Source organism: Acinonyx jubatus, chromosome E1 (genome assembly GCF_027475565.1).
Source record: "Acinonyx jubatus isolate Ajub_Pintada_27869175 chromosome E1, VMU_Ajub_asm_v1.0, whole genome shotgun sequence".
NCBI classification, from domain to species: domain Eukaryota; kingdom Metazoa; phylum Chordata; class Mammalia; order Carnivora; family Felidae; genus Acinonyx; species Acinonyx jubatus.
In genome coordinates, this window is record NC_069397.1 from 48,533,558 (window position 1) to 48,552,496 (window position 18,939).

The 18,939-nt window shown below is 47.0% G+C and overlaps 1 protein-coding gene across 3 annotated transcripts in view; it reads right to left on the reverse strand.

Moving 5' to 3' along the window:
* The window catches only part of WIPI1 (WD repeat domain, phosphoinositide interacting 1), a 31,069-nt gene extending 12,131 nt beyond the window's left edge, over nt 1-18,938 (reverse strand). For 2 of the 3 annotated variants that reach the window (XR_008294219.1, XM_027047893.2), the window contains exons 1-4: nt 18,750-18,938; nt 12,804-12,886; nt 11,260-11,429; nt 6,570-6,666 (exon numbers count right to left, since the gene is read on the reverse strand). Coding sequence is in view for 2 of the 3 variants with exons in the window: in XM_027047893.2 (XP_026903694.1) it covers nt 6,570-6,666; nt 11,260-11,429; nt 12,804-12,886; nt 18,750-18,829 (430 nt within the window). In the remaining variant the exon portion in view is untranslated. The remainder of the gene's footprint in view (nt 1-6,569; nt 6,667-11,259; nt 11,430-12,803; nt 12,887-18,749) is intronic. The other variant, XM_053212199.1, reaches the window with a different exon arrangement.
* Nucleotide 18,939: the final 1 nt, after the last annotated feature.

The following is an 18,939-nucleotide window of genomic DNA, read 5'->3' on the forward strand; positions in this document are numbered from 1 at the left end:
GAGCCTGCTTAAGATTCTCTCCCTCTTCCTCAGCCCCTCCCCTGCTCCTGCTCTCTCTCTCTCTCTCTCTCTCTCTCTCTCTCCCCTCAAAAAAAAAAAAAAAAAAGTGGAAACAATGTAAATGTCTATCAGCTAATGAATAGCGGTAAATAGTACCCTTATGATGGAATACTATTAGACAATAGAATGAATACATGCTCTAATATGTAAGTGAAAGCAGGTCACAAAAGACCACATTTTGTATTACGATTCCACTTACGTGTAACAGCCAGAATAGATAAATCTAGACAGACATGAAGTAGATTAGGGTTATCTGGGCTGGAGATCCAGGGGGTGATGGCTTAAAAGGTATGGGGTTTCTTTCTGGGGTGAGGAAAAATGTTCTCAAATTGTGGTAATGGTTATACTAAAAGCTATCGAATGGTGCACTGTTTAAAGTGGGTGGATCACACGGCATGTGAATTAGGGCTCAACCTCGCTGCTAAGAAAAAAAAAAAAAAGCCAGTGTTTTAAGAATATCCGTTTGGCAGGGCTAGGCTGAGGACGGGCAGTCAAGACTCAGGCCTGCCATCTACTGTATGGCCCCGGCTGAGTCATCGGAGGGCTTTGGAGGCCACCTGCTCATGTTTCGCGACCTGAAGGGGCTACAGCGATCTTCCCAGCTTTGACATTCTAAGACACGAAGTCTTCATTTACTGACACCCTCTCCCTGAAGATATCAAGGCCCATCTTTGTGGCAGGGAGAATGGGAGGTATTTGGGCAGAGAGCTTGGACAGATACTTTCAGTTGCCCTTTCGTGTTTCGGTGTCTTGTTTTTTGTTAATTTAATTGACGTGTAATTGACATAGATGAGGCTATGTTAGTTTTAGATGCACCACATAAGGTCTGTTATTTGTCCTGCATCGTGAAAGGATCACTGTGCTCAGTCTTGTTAACAGCTGCTACTGCACACAGTTACGAAAGTGTTTTTCTCGCGATGACAACTTTAAAGATCTTTTACCAACTTTCAGCGATGCGGCCACCATGCTGTACGAGACGTCCCTGTGACTTATTTACTTGACAGCTGCGACTTCGTACCTTTTCACCCCTCTGTCCATTTCACCCGCCTCCAGCTCTCACTCCCCATAATGCCCTCACGGCCCATCCATTTTGTCTCAAATGGCAACAGTTCTTTTTAAATGCCTGAATAACATTCCATTGCGCATATATATATATATATACGCATATATGCATATATATAGGTATGTATATATACATATATATGTGCAAATATTCTCTCTCTCTGTCTCTCTCTCTCTCTCACACACACACACACACACACACACATTTTCTCTATCCATTCACCCAATGGACATGGTTGTTTCCACATCTTGGCTATTGTAAATAATGCTGCAATGAACACGGGTCTATAGGTGATCTTTTTTGGGTTAATGTTTTCTTTCTTTCTTTCTTTCTTTCTTTCTTTCTTTCTTTCTTTCTTTCTTTCTTTCTTCTTTCTTTCTTTTTTTTTTCACATAAATATCCAGAAGTGGAATTTCTGGGTCATAAGGTAGTTCTATTTTCAATTTTTTGAGGAGCCTCTGTACTACTTTCCGTGGTGGCTGCACCAGTTTGCATTCCCCCCGGCAGTGCACGAGGGTTCTCTTTTCTCCACACCCTGCCAGCACTTTGTATCTCTGTCTTTTTGATAAAAGCCATTCTGACAGTGTGAGGTGAACTTCAGAGTTTTTTGTTGTTGTTGTTATTAAAATGCAAACATCCCAGAAAGGAGGAAAGGCTTCAACTTCTTCAGCTGACATCGAACTTTCTGTACTGTCTAATAGAGAGTGGAGTGACCCTAGATTCTAACAGGGAAAGGATGATGCCAGGGACGGGCATACTCTGACACATAATCACTCATCTGAGAGCTTCGCCTCTGGGCTCACATCTCTGGGCTCACTTCAATTTAGCCAAGGGACCCTGCACACCAACCTTTGTGGACTTAATGAAGGTCCCCAGAAATGCTTACTGTGAGTTCCTTCAGTTTCCTATGGTCCAGTTCTCAGCCAAATCCAACCAGCTATAAGAATGCATTTTTATTTCTTCTGAAGCCCCCCAGGGAGAGCATTAAGAGTTTGCTTCAGGCTTAGATATTACTTTTCTACCCGTCTTCTGTTTCCATCACAGATGTCACATAAAGCCCTCTTGACGAAGGAAATAAGCTTTGTCTCTGATAACATTTTATAACAGAAAAGTCATAGTGTAAAAATATTTGCAAAGTCCAGAAAATAGAAAGTGAGAAAAAAAAATCACTCATTATTCTAAAACTCAGAGGCTTTGCACTATTCTCCATATTTGAGCATATTTTCTCCTAGTCTTTTTTCTATATAGGAATTAGGTGTTGGTGTGGCTTTTGGATTTATTTTAGAATGGATGCACATTCTCATAAATCACTGGCAGCTGTAACTTCCCTGAAATTGTTGGGCTGTGATTCTTCTGCGGCCGGAAAAGAAGTGCCTGTTATCAGTGCAAGGACCAACAGGGTCCTCGGCTAGAATTGGAAGGAAGTCCTAGGATTCTAAATCATCCTCACCTGGGTATTTATAGTGCAAGTTAACAGTGATTTATACAGTGTGGTTCCCTCTGGGTTGATGACTGTCTCAGCATATGTTTTCCAGTTCTCAAAAATAGAAAGAAATCTCTGTGTTTGCAAATGTTCTGGGTGACTGCAAACGGAGAGCCATCTACCCCATCCGTATTACCCTTCTCAGAAAGAGCACTCGCTGGGGTATAAACCGCTACTTTGTTCTGTTACACGCACTGCTGTGTGGTATAGACTGCTCCCTCAGTTCTCGTGGAAGGTCGTTAAGATCTGCAGTTGGCAGGATCTGGAGGGAGATCTCCACCCTCACTGCTCAGCACACAGACTGCTGTGCTAGCAGGAAATTAACTCTGAGCCCCGACTGGCCAAACTCTTTAAAGGAAACAGCCTGCAATCTTTGACACAACAGGAATGGCCACAACACGAACACAGACAAAAGGAAGGAAATTTACAGCTGCACTGGATACTGAGTAGAAGCAAGGGTAGAGTTCTGTGTATGTCACTTATTTGGCGTTCACTAGTTTTCAATACACTCAGAATCTGTGTGCTCCGGCCAATTGGACGGGGGACTCTGTCTCCTTTGTGTACCCAATAAGGAGTTATCAAACCAAGAGCCGGAGTTCCTGTCTTATATTTTCATTTAGAAAATAAATAAATGAGGGAATGAGAAGCAAGGAGACTCCCGGTCACTGAATACTTTATATTCCTGGGTTGGACAGCTCAGAGTCTGCTGACTGTTCTTGAGCAAGAAACCGGGCACGTCACTGCGAGTGCAACTTTGACCGTGTCAGGCTACCCTCCGGGCAGGGGCTGGGCTAGTGAGTGAGCCCGCCTGACCCAGAGAGCCCTCCGTGCCTTTGCTCTCGCTCACTCCCTGCCCTCAGTTAATCTTCCCCAGAATGACTCTGCGGAGTAAATGTTATCATCCCCGTTTTACTGGAGCACAAAGGGGGCTCGGTGGAAGTTGAGATGCTAATTATAAATTTCAGCATTTGAAAAAAAGTCTTGGGCTATCTCTCCAAAGAACATCAAAAGTGTCATAAGACATATTTTGGTCTTTCGACCCACCCCATGCGTGGTCTTTCAGAAGGAAATGCTAACTCTGCCCTTGAATCCATTCATAACGTTTATCTGGGACAGAAAAAACACCTCCCACTGTTTCTAACTTTTCTCGAGATAAAATTATTCCTTTACAAATAACACCCGTTCTCTCTAACAGAAAACACAAAAGGCCCACCCTTTCCAACCTTCTTTCCTCCCTGTTTAAACTACAAAAAGTGAGGCAACCAAGGGCTTTTCTGAGCTAAGGAAAACAGCTACATTTGCTAAACATTAAGAGTAGATCGGGAGAAAGTGCTTTTCCTGGGAGGAGTGGGGCCAGTCCTGCAGGCAGGCCAAGCATGTCCCCGCAGAAGCACGTGAAACTGACCGCTGCTAACACACAGGCCCCTCCACTGGCGAGGGTGCTGCCTGTGCGAACCCCCGGCCTTTCCAGAGAAATGGAGAACCCAGGCCGCCTGGGTGGTCTCTGCCCCCAATCTGTCAAGGTCAAGTTCAGGTCCCCCCCCCCCACCCCACCCCACCCCCCCCACCCCCCCCCCCCCCCCCCCCCCCCCCCCCCGCCATGTGTTCTACTCAGATTGCGCAGCACCTCCCCTGCCCTATGGGAAGAGCACATCTTCCTTTGAACTGTCCGCACTGCAGGGTCCCGCGCTGGGTCCTCGCCCCGCAAAGTGCCGGAGCCCCTGTCTTGGGCTATGTCACCCAGCACACGGTCTCCAGGGACCGGTGGGCTAGATCTAGATCTGGGGTTCCTGCTGGGTGTGTGCATCTGTGCCTGGCGGCACCTACTGTGGCAGCAGGTGCACGGTGCCTCTGCAACACGTATGTTTTCCAGAGCAGCTCAGCCTCACGTTCCTAGAACAAAACACTGATGGCCCGTAGCTCCTTCACTTACCTCCTCCATTTTATGAAATGTGCTTTAAAGTCATCATCTCACAGAATTTTAGAGCGGCCAAAATGGCTTTGATCATTTATTTATTTAAAAAAAATTTTTTTTTTTTTCTGGGGCACCTGGGGGGCTCAGTCGGTTGAGCCTCCAGCTTCGGCTCAGGTCATGATCTCACGGTGTGTGGGTTCCAGGCTCAGGTCGGGCTCTGTGCTGACGGCTCAGAAGCCTGGAGCCTGCTTCCAATCCTGTGTCTCCCTCGCTCTCTGCCCCTCCCCCACTCTCACTTTGTCTCACTCTGTCTCTCAAAAATTAATAAATGTAAAAAAAAAATGTAAATAAAAAATAAAAAAAATGTTAATGCTTATTCAGTTTTGAGAGAAAGAACAGAGTGTGAGTGGGCGGGGGCGGGGGGGAGAGGGAGATAGAATCCAAACCAGGCTCCAGGCTCCGTCTGAGCTGTCATCACAAAGCCCTACGCGGGGCTCGAACTCATGTGCTGCGAGATCACGACCTGAGCCGAAGTCGGACGCTCAACCGACTGAGCCACCCAGGCGCCCCTGATCATTTATTTTTTTAAGGTTAATTTTTATGTATTTTGAGAGATAGAGAGTAAGTGGGGGAGGGGCAGAGAGAAAGGGAGACAGAATTCCCAAGGAATTCCCAAGCCCCAATGTGGGGCTCGATCTCATGAACCCTGAAATCATGACCTGAGCCAGTCAAGAGTCGATGCTCAACCAGCTGAGCCGCCCAGGCACCCTGCTTTGATCTTTTAAAATCTCTTTTTTCACAGCTGAGATTTTAAAGCACTGAAGCTAGCAGCAAAGGGCCATCTGTATAATTGAGGGGGGGGCGGAGAGGAGGCATAGGAGATTTTACTGCATGGCAGCCTGTGGGGGGGTGGCTTTCACAAACACAACCTCTTGTAATTCTCAGCTGATCCTGCGAGATGGGCAGTACTATATCCCATGTTACAGATAAAAACAAACAAACAAACTGAGGCCCAAAGAGCCTAGTGACTTGGGTTGGGCCATACCGATCTTGAAATTCAGAGAAAGTCAAAGAATTAGGAAACTACGGTAAACTGAAGCGGTCGCTTACTGAGAAACTAGAATATAATTTACAAATGTTAACCTGAATCACTGGACGCACAAATTGTTCTAGTGTGACGACTCCCCACACTCCCGCACAACGAAGGACTTCCTTCTCGTTTGCTTTTTTTTTTTTTTTAATGTTTATTTATGTTTGAGAGAGAGAGAGAGAGAGAGTGCGAGCATGAGTAGGGGAGGGGCAGAGAGAGAGGGAGACAGGATCCGAAGCAGGCTCTGCACTGATAGCACAGAGCCCAATGCGGGGCTCGAACTCACAAACCGCGAGATTATTACCTGAGCCCAAGTTGCACGCTTGACAGACGGAGCCGCCCGGGTGCCCCTCTTGTTGACTTCTAGCTTGGGGAAGTCATCTGCTCTTTCAATCTATCAAGACCAATCAGTTCCCATTCTTAACATGAGGAACTTACCAAACGGTATTATATCTGAAGAGTTTAGTTCAAAACCAATATCCTAGCGCATCGCCCAAGTAGAGAGATTTCACCGTAACCTCATAAAACGCATTCCTCACAGCCTCTCTCCTACTCGTGCAGACACGCCAAGTCAAGACCTGCTTCTGAGCATTACACCTGCTCTGCCCTGAACAACCACAGAAAATAATTAGGGGTAAACACCTTTTAGCGTCAGATGCATGAAGCCTCCTACCCGTCTGCCTTAAATGCCTTGACACGTTCGCTGAGAGTGGGTCCCAGACAGAAGGGGTTTCTCGCAGGCTGCCGTGGTGGCCACGCCACTGTGCTGGAGGACGTGGGGCCTGATATAGTTGGAATCTGGCCCCACGAACGCAAAGCATCGAGCTGAGCACCACCAGGACTCAGACCCCACAAATACTGCTTCGGGTTTTCAACTGAGGAGGGAATCCAGCCCGTGAAAGGAGCCGCTGGATATGGGATTTGTGGGGGGGGGGCCCTCCCTGATTCTGGGGCTCACCTGCTGGGTTGGCAGGAATATCCAGGATGGTCTTCAAGAGCTTCATGTCTTTGATGTTGTGGATGTAGATGGCCTCCTCCAGGCACACCAGCAGCCTCTGTAAGCACACAGACCCATCAGTCCACAGGGCCGGTTCCTCGGAAAGAAGCCGACCAAGCCGAAATCGCTCATCTTTCATGCGAGCCCTGACTTGATTCCAAGCCGCCTAAAGGAGGCAGAATTTGTTTCTAATGTTTATTTACTTATTGTTTGGCGCGCACGGGAGAGAGAGAGCAGAGGAGGGGCAGAGAGAGACAGAGACAGAGAATCCCGAGCAGGCTCTGTGCTGACCGGCACAGATGGCGGGGCTCGAACTCACGGACCGTGAGATCGTGACCTGAGCCTGAATCAAAGAGTCGGGCGCTTAACCGACCAAGCCACCCGGGAGCCCCAGTAAGGGAGGTAGGATCTTGAGAATCCATGTGAAGATTATGTTCCCGTCTACACACGTGCACATGCACACCTGAACAGAAGCATAAAATACAAGATCTTAAAATTTCTCATTTAGAGATTGAGGTCCTTTTGGGGGAGGGGTACTTTTCCCTCTCTTTAGCACAGGGATTCCCGGACACTTCCTGATCAGACTCCCTTTGCCATTTAGGACAATTTGGGGGTAATCTTTTTGGTCCCCGTTCCCACCAAACAGGCTCCCTTTCGGCGCTCATAATGAAGCCTCCCTCTTGTACAGACGTGGGTTTCTTTGCTCCCTCTGTATTGCCCATCGTAGGTATCATCCCCTCCGAAGAATCGCCAGCTCTACCTTCGTTCGACTCAAGTCTCCTCCAGACCCACTTCTGCGTACTCTCTCCAGCCCTCGTAAAGGGAATTGGAAAGCCCTGCCGCCCTTGTGTGTACCTCCTGTCCCAGGTGCCCCCTGCCCCGTGCCTGGCTCCTTCGCTGGGCCCCCCTTTCCAGTGCAGGGAGACCCTTCTCTTTTCAAATGAGGCTTTCCAGGCGTAGGGTTTCCTCCCGATGGCCACGCTCTCGACCGAGTGGAAACAGGCCACGCGTGGACGTTGGGTGCGTAAAGGGACGGAACACGTAGCTCAGCACCAGTAGACACGTTGGGTGCCGGTGAGGGGCTGTCGGGAAGGAAGTTTTGGTGGGGTAGCTCTTTCCTCACTCTGAGCAGCTGCCCATGACCCCTACACACATCCGACTTGCTTTCCTCTAAGCTAGTGGTTCTCAGGCTCTGAGGAGGCATCCGAGCACCTGAGGGGCAAGGCCTGGCCGATCCCTGGAAATTCTGGTTTGGGAGGTTTCAAACAAGTACCCCGGGTGATTCTGATGCACACCTAAGTCTGAGAACCACTGTTCTCAGGCCAGATCCTTTTATCCTAAAAGACAACACTTGGAGACAAAGGCACCTAAAAATACTACAAAACCCCCCCCAATAAACCCTGACAGGCTCTCCTCCAGGGAAAAGCCTGCCCTGTTTTCCCAGTAGGACTTCTCACAGCTCAGAAAAATGGGGACCGTCACCTTTACCGGGCAGAAAAATAAAATGTAAACACCTTCCTCGATTTTCATTAAGGCTCTGTGGCCGCACAGAGGTCTGGGTGCCTAGGGGTAAAAAAATAATTCTAATAGGGCCTCAAAATTATTGGCAGACATTAGCGTTTCTCTGTGAAATATACATTCCCTGATTCACTCTATCACTTTGCCTTTTGCCAGCACTTACTCTGGCTTGGACTACAGTACTCTATGCGTATGTTCTTAGGTTTCTGATATCCTCCTGTATCCCCACACCCAGGGCCCAGGATAGCGGGTCCGTGACATATGCCTCTACATCCAGTTCATCCCACCCGTCCACATCTTTCCCACCAACTCTCACGGCATCAGATGCTCTGTGGTCCACTTGGCCAACTTCAGGTGACCCCTGCCAGCCACAGATAAGAATTAAATGGGAGGGAAACAGAGAGATAACAGCGAGGCGGAAAAAGGAGGCACCATATCCCAAGTTCATGTGCCAGCATGCTTCCGGGGTGAACGTGGCCCTAGAAACTGCTTTCTTTAGCAACCAGTGTTCAGTCCCAGGAGAACCCTGGGTGGGACTTCAGTCCTGCTCCTTCCTGGTCACTTTCGCTCTCATCGACTGTTTCAGGTTTTAGAAGTAACAGTTCCTTTTAGTGATTACAAAAATATTTCTAGGGGCGCCTGGGTGGCTTAGTCAGTTGAGCGTCTGACCACCTCGGGTCACGATCTCACAGTTGGTGAGTTCGAGCCCCCATCGGGGTCACTGCTGTCAGCGTTCAGCGCGCTTCAGATCCTCTGTCCCCCTCTCTCTGCCCCTCCCCAGCTTGCGGTCTCCCCAACATAAATAAATATTAAAAAACATATATTTATAGTGTCTGCCCTTGAGCACCACAGATTTAGATGCAGCCTCAGAGGCTCCAATCCAGGGAATCTTCATCTGGATAACCAGGGCCTCTCGGAACAGATGGTCCGAGCACTGTCACAGTTTACAGATGGAAATATATCGGGGGTGTCGTCTTTCTTCCACAAGACACATTTCCTCAATTAAGGACAAGGGGAATAACACCAACTGACAATGGAAAATACCACAATTACTAAATATTCTTCCTCTCTATATATTCAGAAGAAAATAGGGATTTTCTCTCCCCGTAACTCCCTCCACAAAAAAGGATGGTTTCCTGTTGTTTTTAAAAAAGGAACTGCACCGCCCGAAGACCCGATGGAAGGAGGGCCACGGCGGGCAGGATGTGCGACTCTCGCCCTGTTCGTTTCCTGCAGGGGGCGGCAGAGCCTGGGCATCACAAAACCATGGCCCCGCGGGGCACGGGGTGGGGGTGGGGGGGGGGGTGCTGCAGCAGGTGCCCAACCCAAAAGTTGCTAAGGCCCAAGCCTGTTCGTTTTAAGAACAGCAAAGCCCAAACATGTTCCGCCAGACCTGTTTCAAACCATCTTCTTAGGAGGAGAAATGCTAAAGGCGAGAGAGGTGTAAGCAGGTTCCAGTGAACTTGGCCATTGGCGGCGGAGTGATGCTAGGTTCACTGGCATTCCAAAGAAGCTGAGGGCGGAGGCCCTCACTAGCCATGGGCATTATACTGAGGACAGGGTGGCATCGAAAGGCTAGCAGACTCGGACGCTTGAGTAATCCTTCGTCTCATTTGCTAATGACAATGTCAGGGCGCAAGTAAGGGAGAAATCATAGAAATAAATACCGTACGTACTATGGGAGGGTTGTGATCTCTATAGGACTTTTGCTTAAGCAACCTTAAAAAGACAATCAGGGGCCAAAAAAGGAGATTTAAGTTTCATCTACTGGTTATTACTGTATTCAATGTGCTACCAATTCCAGAGAGAGCCCCTGGGCCAAGAACTGGGCTAAAAGCCTTCAAGTCGAAAACTCTCCAACTGCCTTTCCCTCCCTGGCCAAGAGCCCGCGCTCAAAGAAATAATCTCTTCCTTCTCATAAACGGAAGAAAGCACTTTGTTTTCATCTGTTAAAAAAAATTATTAGCTTTTAATAGTTTAGGTAAAAGGAAGAAAACCATGTTCTTGCTGAATGCAATGGCCTCCACCATCCTGGGGATATTGAATTGGGTAGAAAGATCTGCACGGTCACATAAAGAATCTATCTGTTTATTTATTTAATTAATAGGCACTCGGGAAACAGGTATTTGTTGAGCAATTTTTTTCTACCAGGCACTGTCTTTTCTACCAGGTCTATAGAAGTGAACAAAATGGATACAGTCCTGTCCCTTATAGGACTTAAAAATCTAATAATTTTTTAAATAAAGTTTATTTATTTAGAGAGAGAGAGAGACCGTCAACAGGGGAGGGGCAGAGGAGAGAGAGGGAGAGAGAGAGACAAATCCCAAACAGGCTCTGTATTGTCAGCTCCACGAACTGTGAGATCATGACCCAAGCCGGAACCAAGAATCGGACACATAACCGACTGAGCCACTCAGGCGCCCATAAAATCTAATAACTTAAGAGAAACTCTGCCAATACCCCCAAATACTTATTTAACAAGAACTCCGATTTTTAAAGAGAATGTATGGTATATCTGAGATAAGAATAACCCTTCCTTTGACAAAGAAAAAACTACAAGGATGATCTGTAAGGGTGAGCTGGGAGAAACAAAGGTGGGACGCGAGGCTGGGCACCTGGCCTGCTGGGAAAACCCAAGGAGGGACAAAGAGAAGGGTCAGTTTTCCAACTGCCTTCAGAGCTAGCCCGGGGGGGGGGGGCACACTCATCCTCAGGGGTTTCATTCTGAGAGGCATTACTGCCGGTCTGCAACAGATGCCACCGTCCAGGGCCGTCCAGGGCCCAACCAAACCAGGGAGAGATGTTCTTCTGGGTTCAGTACCCCCGCACTAGCTCACGGGACAGCGCCAGAGCCGGACTTCCGCCCAGCCCGCATCCAGCGGAAGAGGGTTCGCTCTGCCAGTGGCCAACGTTGGAGAAAGAACGCGAGGCAGAAGGACCAGGGAGGACACATCCCTGAAAGAGGTGCCTGGAGTGGGCTCGAGAGGTCCCCATAATACTAGGCCTGAGTATTAAAATCCCTTTGGGCATCTGATGTTTGTTTTTAGAAACACTCATCTTTAAAGATACTCATCTTCTCCTTTGGTGCCAATTAGCAGAAGCCTTGCAACCCCGGGCGGATCCCCCCACTCACCTGCCGGTTCAGCCTTATGGACAAGATGTTGCTGGAATAGTTGTAATTACAGATCTCCGTGCCTTTCTTGAAGTGATAGACGTTCATCTGCCGCGGCTTTGTGTGACTGACCACCACGACCAGACTGCTGGAGAAGAGGCGCTCCACGATGTGGACATCCGGGATTTCGTCTGGGAGGGAAAGGAGGCTGAGGTGACACAGATTTCGGCCTCCGGGCACCGGGCCCAGCTCACACCAGTCAGCCAGCGGCCTGTACGTCTCGCACGGAGATTAGCACACATGCGCAGTGACTGGGTTTTTTCCCCTACAGCGAAGCTTTGCCTGTTTCCCAAGGGAGCGGTTCTGCAGCCCTTTCCAAGACCCGAAGAAAACGTTAGTGACCAGAAGGCAGAGTCAGGTCTTCCAGAGATTTCCCCAGGGGCCTTCCGTGGGGCAGAATCATCTCTAGGGCAGCACTGTGTACTCCGGAAATTATATTGGGAGGTGTGGACAGTCTCGGCCCACCCTTTCGCCACGAGAGGTTTCCAAGGGTTGACTACTCTGGGGAATGCCTGCTTCCGGAATTCTGGTCTTTGTGGCCAGCAGGTGCCATGGGGACAGCCATAGTGGGGTGGGGGCAGTCACAGAATTACATCTGTGCCCCTCCCTGTCTTGCTCCCCTCCCTGGTCCTGTCTGGAATCCCTTTCCTGTTGAAGACAATCTGTGTGATGGCCAGGGAAGGGTGTCTGTGCTCAGGAAGAAGGTCAGTCAGTAAGCCTCCTGAGCTCCCACAGGTAGAGACCTCAGTGGTTTTCTGAGAACATTCTTTCTCGGATGCGTGCCTTCCTTGTGCTTAGGCAGGACCCATAGGGAATAACATAGGACAGACACAGAGCAAAGTATTCATGAAAATGGCATAATAAAAATAACATCTTACAAATACATTAGCGACCCAATGTGTTCATTTACCAAACCACTTTCTTTCCAGGAAATCCAAAGACTGCATATTCTTCTCCATTATGATGACACAAATTATTACTTACCCTGAGATATTAAGAGAACTAATTTTTGTTGTAATAATCACTAAGAGTACTCCAACATCTTCAATATGATCTATGCAAATGGGATAGCACTGCTTGGTTAAAACAAAGAAAACACTTCCATGACCGAATGAATGTTACCAACATTCTACAGTGCCAGTATGACAGCAAAAAAAAAAAAAAAAAAAAAAAAGACAAACCCATAAGTGACCTTCTGATAGGACAATGGTCAAAACTGATGACCGTGCATAAAAGTCTATGAAAAAGTTTAACGACAAGGTTTCAAACAAAGGATTTCTCAATATAAAAAGAAAAGGTTACCTAAGCTATTGCCAAATCTAAGTGCTTACTTGGGGTTTTACTTTTTAAGCCAAGTGGAGGCAAGGATTTATATTTAAGTCTGAAAATGACTGACTCCTTCAGTTTGACAGTTACGGGAGAAAAATGCAGACAGCTCAGGAGCACCACAGATTAAAGTCTAGAGGAAGGATTCGGCGTCCCCGGGATTTCACACACACACTTACTGCTTCCATGGACTTGGTCCAGTTGCTCCACAGAACTCAAAGAAAACAGCTTATAACCGGCTTTGGTTCCAATTGCTAGGGATCTGTGGAAGATAATACCACGTGGGAATGAGGTTCAGAGAGCTGAAACTCATCGAAGGAAAGTCAAACCTCCCAGGGACGGTGCTTTCCCAGCTGGGAAACAGGAAAGACGGAATACATAAGAATACTCATCCTGCAGTACTCCCAACACGATCAGGGGTCTTCTGGTTGTCTGAGAGGTACTTTGCCAAGAGGTCAATTTTTTATTTATTTTTGCTTTAAAAATAAACACACGGTCATAGTAGGCACAGTCATTAGTAGGTACAATTTAGTGGATGCTTCCTTTCATCATTTTCCATGAAAACACCGCCGATGCTTTTTACCAGTAGCTCGCATCCTTAGATGTACATTAAATTCACTTGGGAAGTTTTTAAAAAATACTGATGATTGTCTATCGCGGCGCCTCCAACACTGAGCTTTTTATTTGATTCTTTTCTTTTTTTTTCTTCTCTCTTTTCCTTCCTTCCTTCTTTCCTTCCTTCCTTCCTTCCTTCCCCCCTCCCTCCCTTCCTTCTCTTTGTCTCTCTCTCTTTTTCTTTTTTTAGTTCAAGTACTCTAATGTGCAGCCAGGGTTGAAAACTCTGGTGTATACCACGTTCCACAAAGCTAGTATCACAACCAACCAACAAAACAAAAACTAAACACATCTGGAACGGTATGGGCTAAATAAATCTTGTTTTCTTAATTTTTCACTTTCGACCAATAGATACAGAAAGACCGTTTCCTTGGCCAGTTTCTTTGGCCACAGGATGAAAGCAGACGAGTCCATTTTGTTCGCAGCTGGGACCCCCATCCAGATCCCTCCCGCTTTGCCCTCAACACCTCAGCGATGAGCAAAATCTCACACAGGACACACTTAGAAAAAGCGCTCCGACCTGGAGCACCTCCACCCTGGGAAAATGGGATGTCAGAGCCGAAAGAGACCTTAAAATAGTCCTAAGTGGACTAAAAATTAGCCCAGCTTCCTCATTTGAAGCAGGTCTTTGAAAAGGTGAGATCCATTCTGCACAGGGAAGCATATACTAATATAAGCAGTTGACTGGGGCGAGCCTGATGGCCGAGGCTCTTGTTTCATCAGCCTAAAAATAAAAAAGAGGAGGTCATGTGGTTTTCCCTGGAATTGTTTTTTTTCTACCCAAACGTTTGTTGTTCCCCGGGACACAGGGAGGGTTAGGGTTAGGGTTAGGGTTAGGGCTGTGGTCAACTTTCAATCAGTGAGGTAGTTGCTTGGGTCCCTGCAGTCCTCCACCTGCTGGGGGGCTGACCTGAGGGGCGGGACAGGTGCTGGAGCAGCGTCAATGATGACCAACGGCACCTGGAGAGGCGAGAGGCGCGCCCCCCCCCCCCCCCCCCCGGCATCTTACAAGTTCACAACACGGCCACGCGCAGCCAAGAGAGTGAAACTGGGCTACTGTCTTATACCGCATACAAGTATGAACTCAAAATGGATTAAAGACTTGAACGGAAAACCCGAAGCCATAAAACTCCTAGAAGAAAACATAGGCAGCAAGCTCCTTGACAGGGGTCTTAGCAATGTTTTTTGGCTCTGACTCCAGAGGCAAGGGAAACAAAAGCAAAAACAAACAGGTAGAACTACGTCAAACTAAAAAGCTTCTGCACAGCAAAGGAAAGCATCAACAAAATGAAAAAACCCACTGAATGCGAGAAAATATTTGCAAATTGTATGTCCCTTAAAGGGTTAATATCCAAAATATATACTGTATATGGTATAATATAAAATAAGAAAATACATATTATCTTTGAGTATATGTAAAACAAATATATAGAAGTAAATGTAATAAATATGTGAAATATAGATACAATAAATATATATAAACTAAATGTATATAAATATACATAAAATAAATACATATAAATATATTTCATGTAAGGAAAATATAAAACAAATATATAAATATAAAATAAATATGTAAATATATATTAAGTGCATATGAAATATTTTAAATATATTTTTATAAATATATTTTTATTTATAAAAATATATAAATATAGAATACAGTAGATAATACTGCATTAACTTTGTAGGTATAAAGAAAATATATAATTCATGTAACTCAATAACAAAAAAACAACCTGGTTAAAAATGGAAAAGAATCTGAATTGACAGTTTTCTAAAGCAGCCGTGCAGATAACCAACAGATTCATCAAAAGACATTCGGCATCACCGATCATCAGGGAGATGCAAATCCAATTCACAATGAGATACCACCTTACACCTGTAAGAATGGCTGTTATTAAAAAGATAAGAAATAGCAAGTGTCGGCGCGGATGTGTTGGAAAGGTGATCTTCGTGCACTATGGGTATGAATGCCAACTGGGGCAGCCACGCCAGAAAGCAGCATGAAGATTCCTCAAAAAATTAAAAAGAGAACTACCATATGATCCAGCAATTCCACTTGTGGGTATCTTTCAGAAGAAAAAGTGAAAACACTAACTCGAAAAGATGTACGCGCCCGTATGTTCATTGCCGCGTTATTTACAACAGCCAAGATAAGGAAACGACCCAAGTGCCCAGCAGTGGATGAACGGATAAAGAAGACACGGCATGCGTGCACACGTGCACATGGGCGTGTGCACACGCACACACACTCCACTTCTCAGCCATAAAAAAGAACAAAATCTTGCCATTCGCGGCAACATGGATGAGAGCACTGTGCTAAGTGAAATGAGTCAGACAGAGAAAGACAAATATCACATGATTTCACTTATACGTGGAGTCTAAGAAAGACAAAACAAAACAAAACCCAGACTCATAGTTACAGAGAATAGACTGGTGGTTGCCAGATGACAGGGTTTTTTTTTGGGGGGGGGGGTATGAAATTGGTGAAGGAGATCAGGAAATACAAACTTCCAGTTATAAAATAAATACATCATGGGATGAACGTAGAGCACAGGAAATACAATAAGTAATATTGCATTAACTGTGTAGGTTGACAGATGGGTTAGCAGGCTTATCGTGGAGATCATTTCCCAATGTATACAAATGTTGAATCACAATAGGTTGTACACTTGAAACAAATATAATGCTGCATGTGTCAATGGCACCTGCACTTTAAAAACCTCCTTTTTGGGGCGCCTGGGTGGCGCAGTCGGTTAAGCGTCCGACTTCAGCCAGGTCACGATCTCGCGGTCCGTGAGTTCGAGCCCCGCGTCAGGCTCTGGGCTGATGGCTCGGAGCCTGGAGCCTGTTTCCGATTCTGTGTCTCCCTCTCTCTCTGCCCCTCCCCCGTTCATGCTCTGTCTCTCTCTGTCCCAAAAAATAATAAATAAAAACGTTGGAAAAAAAAATTAAACAAAAAAAACAAAACCTCCTTTTTATTCTATGATTCAAAAAACTTTTTTGATATGCCCTGTAGTGATTACTGTCTTTAAACTTTCTTCACATGGACTTTTTCACATAAATATAGACAAGTTTGGCGGCAACTGAGGTTTCTAAAGCTTGTAAGTAAGGGAAAAACGTAATGAGAGTCTTGTGATATTAACCGAAAGATTTGGTAATTTAAAATAATTTTCAGGGATGCCTGGCTGGCTCAGTCGGTAGAGCGTGTGACCCTTGATCTCGGGATCGTGACTGCTAGCCCCACGTTGGGTGTAGAGATTGCTTAAAAATAAAGTCTTTAAAAAATAAAAATAAAAAAAAAATTCAAACAGAAGGCCTGCTCCCAGAAGAATTTTATATGTGAAAAAATAGCAGTGTGGTTACTATTGTGTTTTAAATGTTGAGCAATGGCCACAAAGGAGGCTGAATCAAGGAATCCAGACTAAAATCCTATTTTTATCCATAAGGGCTTCCTGCAGAAAAAAATAAATAAATTCTCATCACCTCTCACAGGAATAGAGCTTGGGACAAATATGTGCTGCCAGTCAAATGAAAAAATGTACCCACAGTGCCTAGCACAGTGCCAAGCATGAAGTATGATCAAAGAAGACTCGTAAAGGTTAGTTGCACTACTGGATTCCAAACTCAGCCTGCACTTACAAAGAAAGACACACTGACACTCCTAAATGCATACGTAAGGGGCTTGACTTATTTTAAAATCCAATGTCATATCCTCTGTGGCTCAAAGCAACTGACTCTGACAAAAACTTTTATTTATAGGTGAGACAGAGCTGTCCAGCAAAGCCTTCATCCAAGAAAACAAAACTGACCATAGAGACGAAGGAAATTAACTTTCCAAGCACCCAACAGCTTTGAAAATAATATTCTTACCCAAGTGCCATAGAAAGCTGGGACGCACCCAGAGTAAAAACTAACCCCACTCAAAAAAAAAAAAATCTGATACACAACGTTTATAAAGCAGAATTTCGAACATTTACTGTGAACTAGCAAACTGACTCCTTTCCTTGTCCTGTGTTCGGTTGGGAAGGAAAACACTCTGGCATTTCAACAGCCATCCTCTCTTGCAAAATGCTTCTTACAAAATGTCAGAATTTTATCTACACCATCATTTCTGTAAACTGCGGGTCTCAACCCATGAGGAGATCTTAAAAACAGCTCATGAGTCACAAACAGCTTTAAAAGAAGGTATCACACTATATAGCAAGAGTAAACACTATTTAATGAATCACCTTTGGGAGACAGTCTATGTATGTGGGTATCAGGGGATGTTGTAACATGCATTTCTTATTGTGGACTGTGGTCAAAAAAGGCTTAAAAGTCACTCATCTAACCAAGCCGTCCAGCTACCCAATTACCCGATTACACATACTTTTTTTTTTTTTTCAAACAAAGGCATATTGTTTGGCATAGGGTGTTTTTAAACAGAAACACAAAGGGAATGGAAGCCAGAGTTACTTATGGTACAGGATGGCCTTAATTACACCAGTGAATGTTCAATATTAGCACAGCCCAGTCACAGGCAGCCAAAGCACAAGCCTGAAGCCGATTCCAAACAAGGAACACGACAGAAACTGGTACAGCAGGAAGTGGGAACCTGGAAAAGTAGTCATCCCTGCTTGATGCTTGGGGTGCACATTCCCAAGAGATTATTCCATATGGTCCCCAGGACTGGCGTCTAACAATTCCACGCAAAGAGGTAAGGAAGCAGGCGTTCACTTGTAAAGGACTGAATCTTTGAGAGGTCTGAAATACGGTTCAGCCTCTAACTCTCTGGCCAAAGTCCAAATGTGCACATCGAAGTGAAACATTACAAGTGCACTCAAAAAGCAACAGGGTGGAGCTCGCGCTTCTCAGAGAAGGCAGCCGGGGCCCGGGAAAGGGCTCGGGGACTCGGAGAAGAGGATTCTGCCTCGCCCAGGGGGCTGTGTGAACACAGTGAGAGGGGGTGGAAAGGCGAGATGCCCCGAGCTGGGCTGGGACGAGGGCTGGCCTGGCCGCACGGATAGGCTGCCTCTTTGTCCCAGGCCCTGCCCAGATGCCACGTTGAGATGCTCAAGGACAAATGGGAAAGTTTTTCCTGTACTCTCATCTTCCTGGGCCCCAACAACCTCGCCTAGGGTCAACTTGCAACTTCCCCCTCCTCGCCCATCTCCTTTGTTTTGGCCTCTGCCCCTCCTCCCGAGACCCCCACTGGGGTACTAGCCTCTGCCCCCACTGCATCCGTAGCCTTCTTCAGCCCCACTGCGCCCGCGAACTCCCTCCCTTCGTGCTCGGCCGGCCGCTCCTGGCCCTCAGCCCACAGCGGGGGTGGGGGCGCTCGAACCCCCGCAGGGGGAGAGGGAGCCCACCCAGACCGTGCGGGCCGGGAGCCGCCCCTGCCGCGCTGCCGCGGCCCTCTGGAGGCGCAGGCCCGCGCCACTCCCGCTACAAGTGGCCGACAGGACAAGACCCCTGCTTGCGACTTCTGCCCCCCAGCTCCCCGCAGGGCAGGCGCCGCGGCTTACGTGCAGTCCTGGTTGAAAGAGAAGCAGCTGAGCGCCGCCTCGACCCCGCCCGGGGGGCCATCCGCGGCCTCGGCCTCCATCGGGGGCTCGGCCCGGGGAAGCCGCAGCTCCGAGCCGGCGACAGCCACCTCAGCAGCCCGCTGGCGCCGGCTCCGCGGGCCGGGTCGCGGCCCCCCCTCCGCTCCTGGCC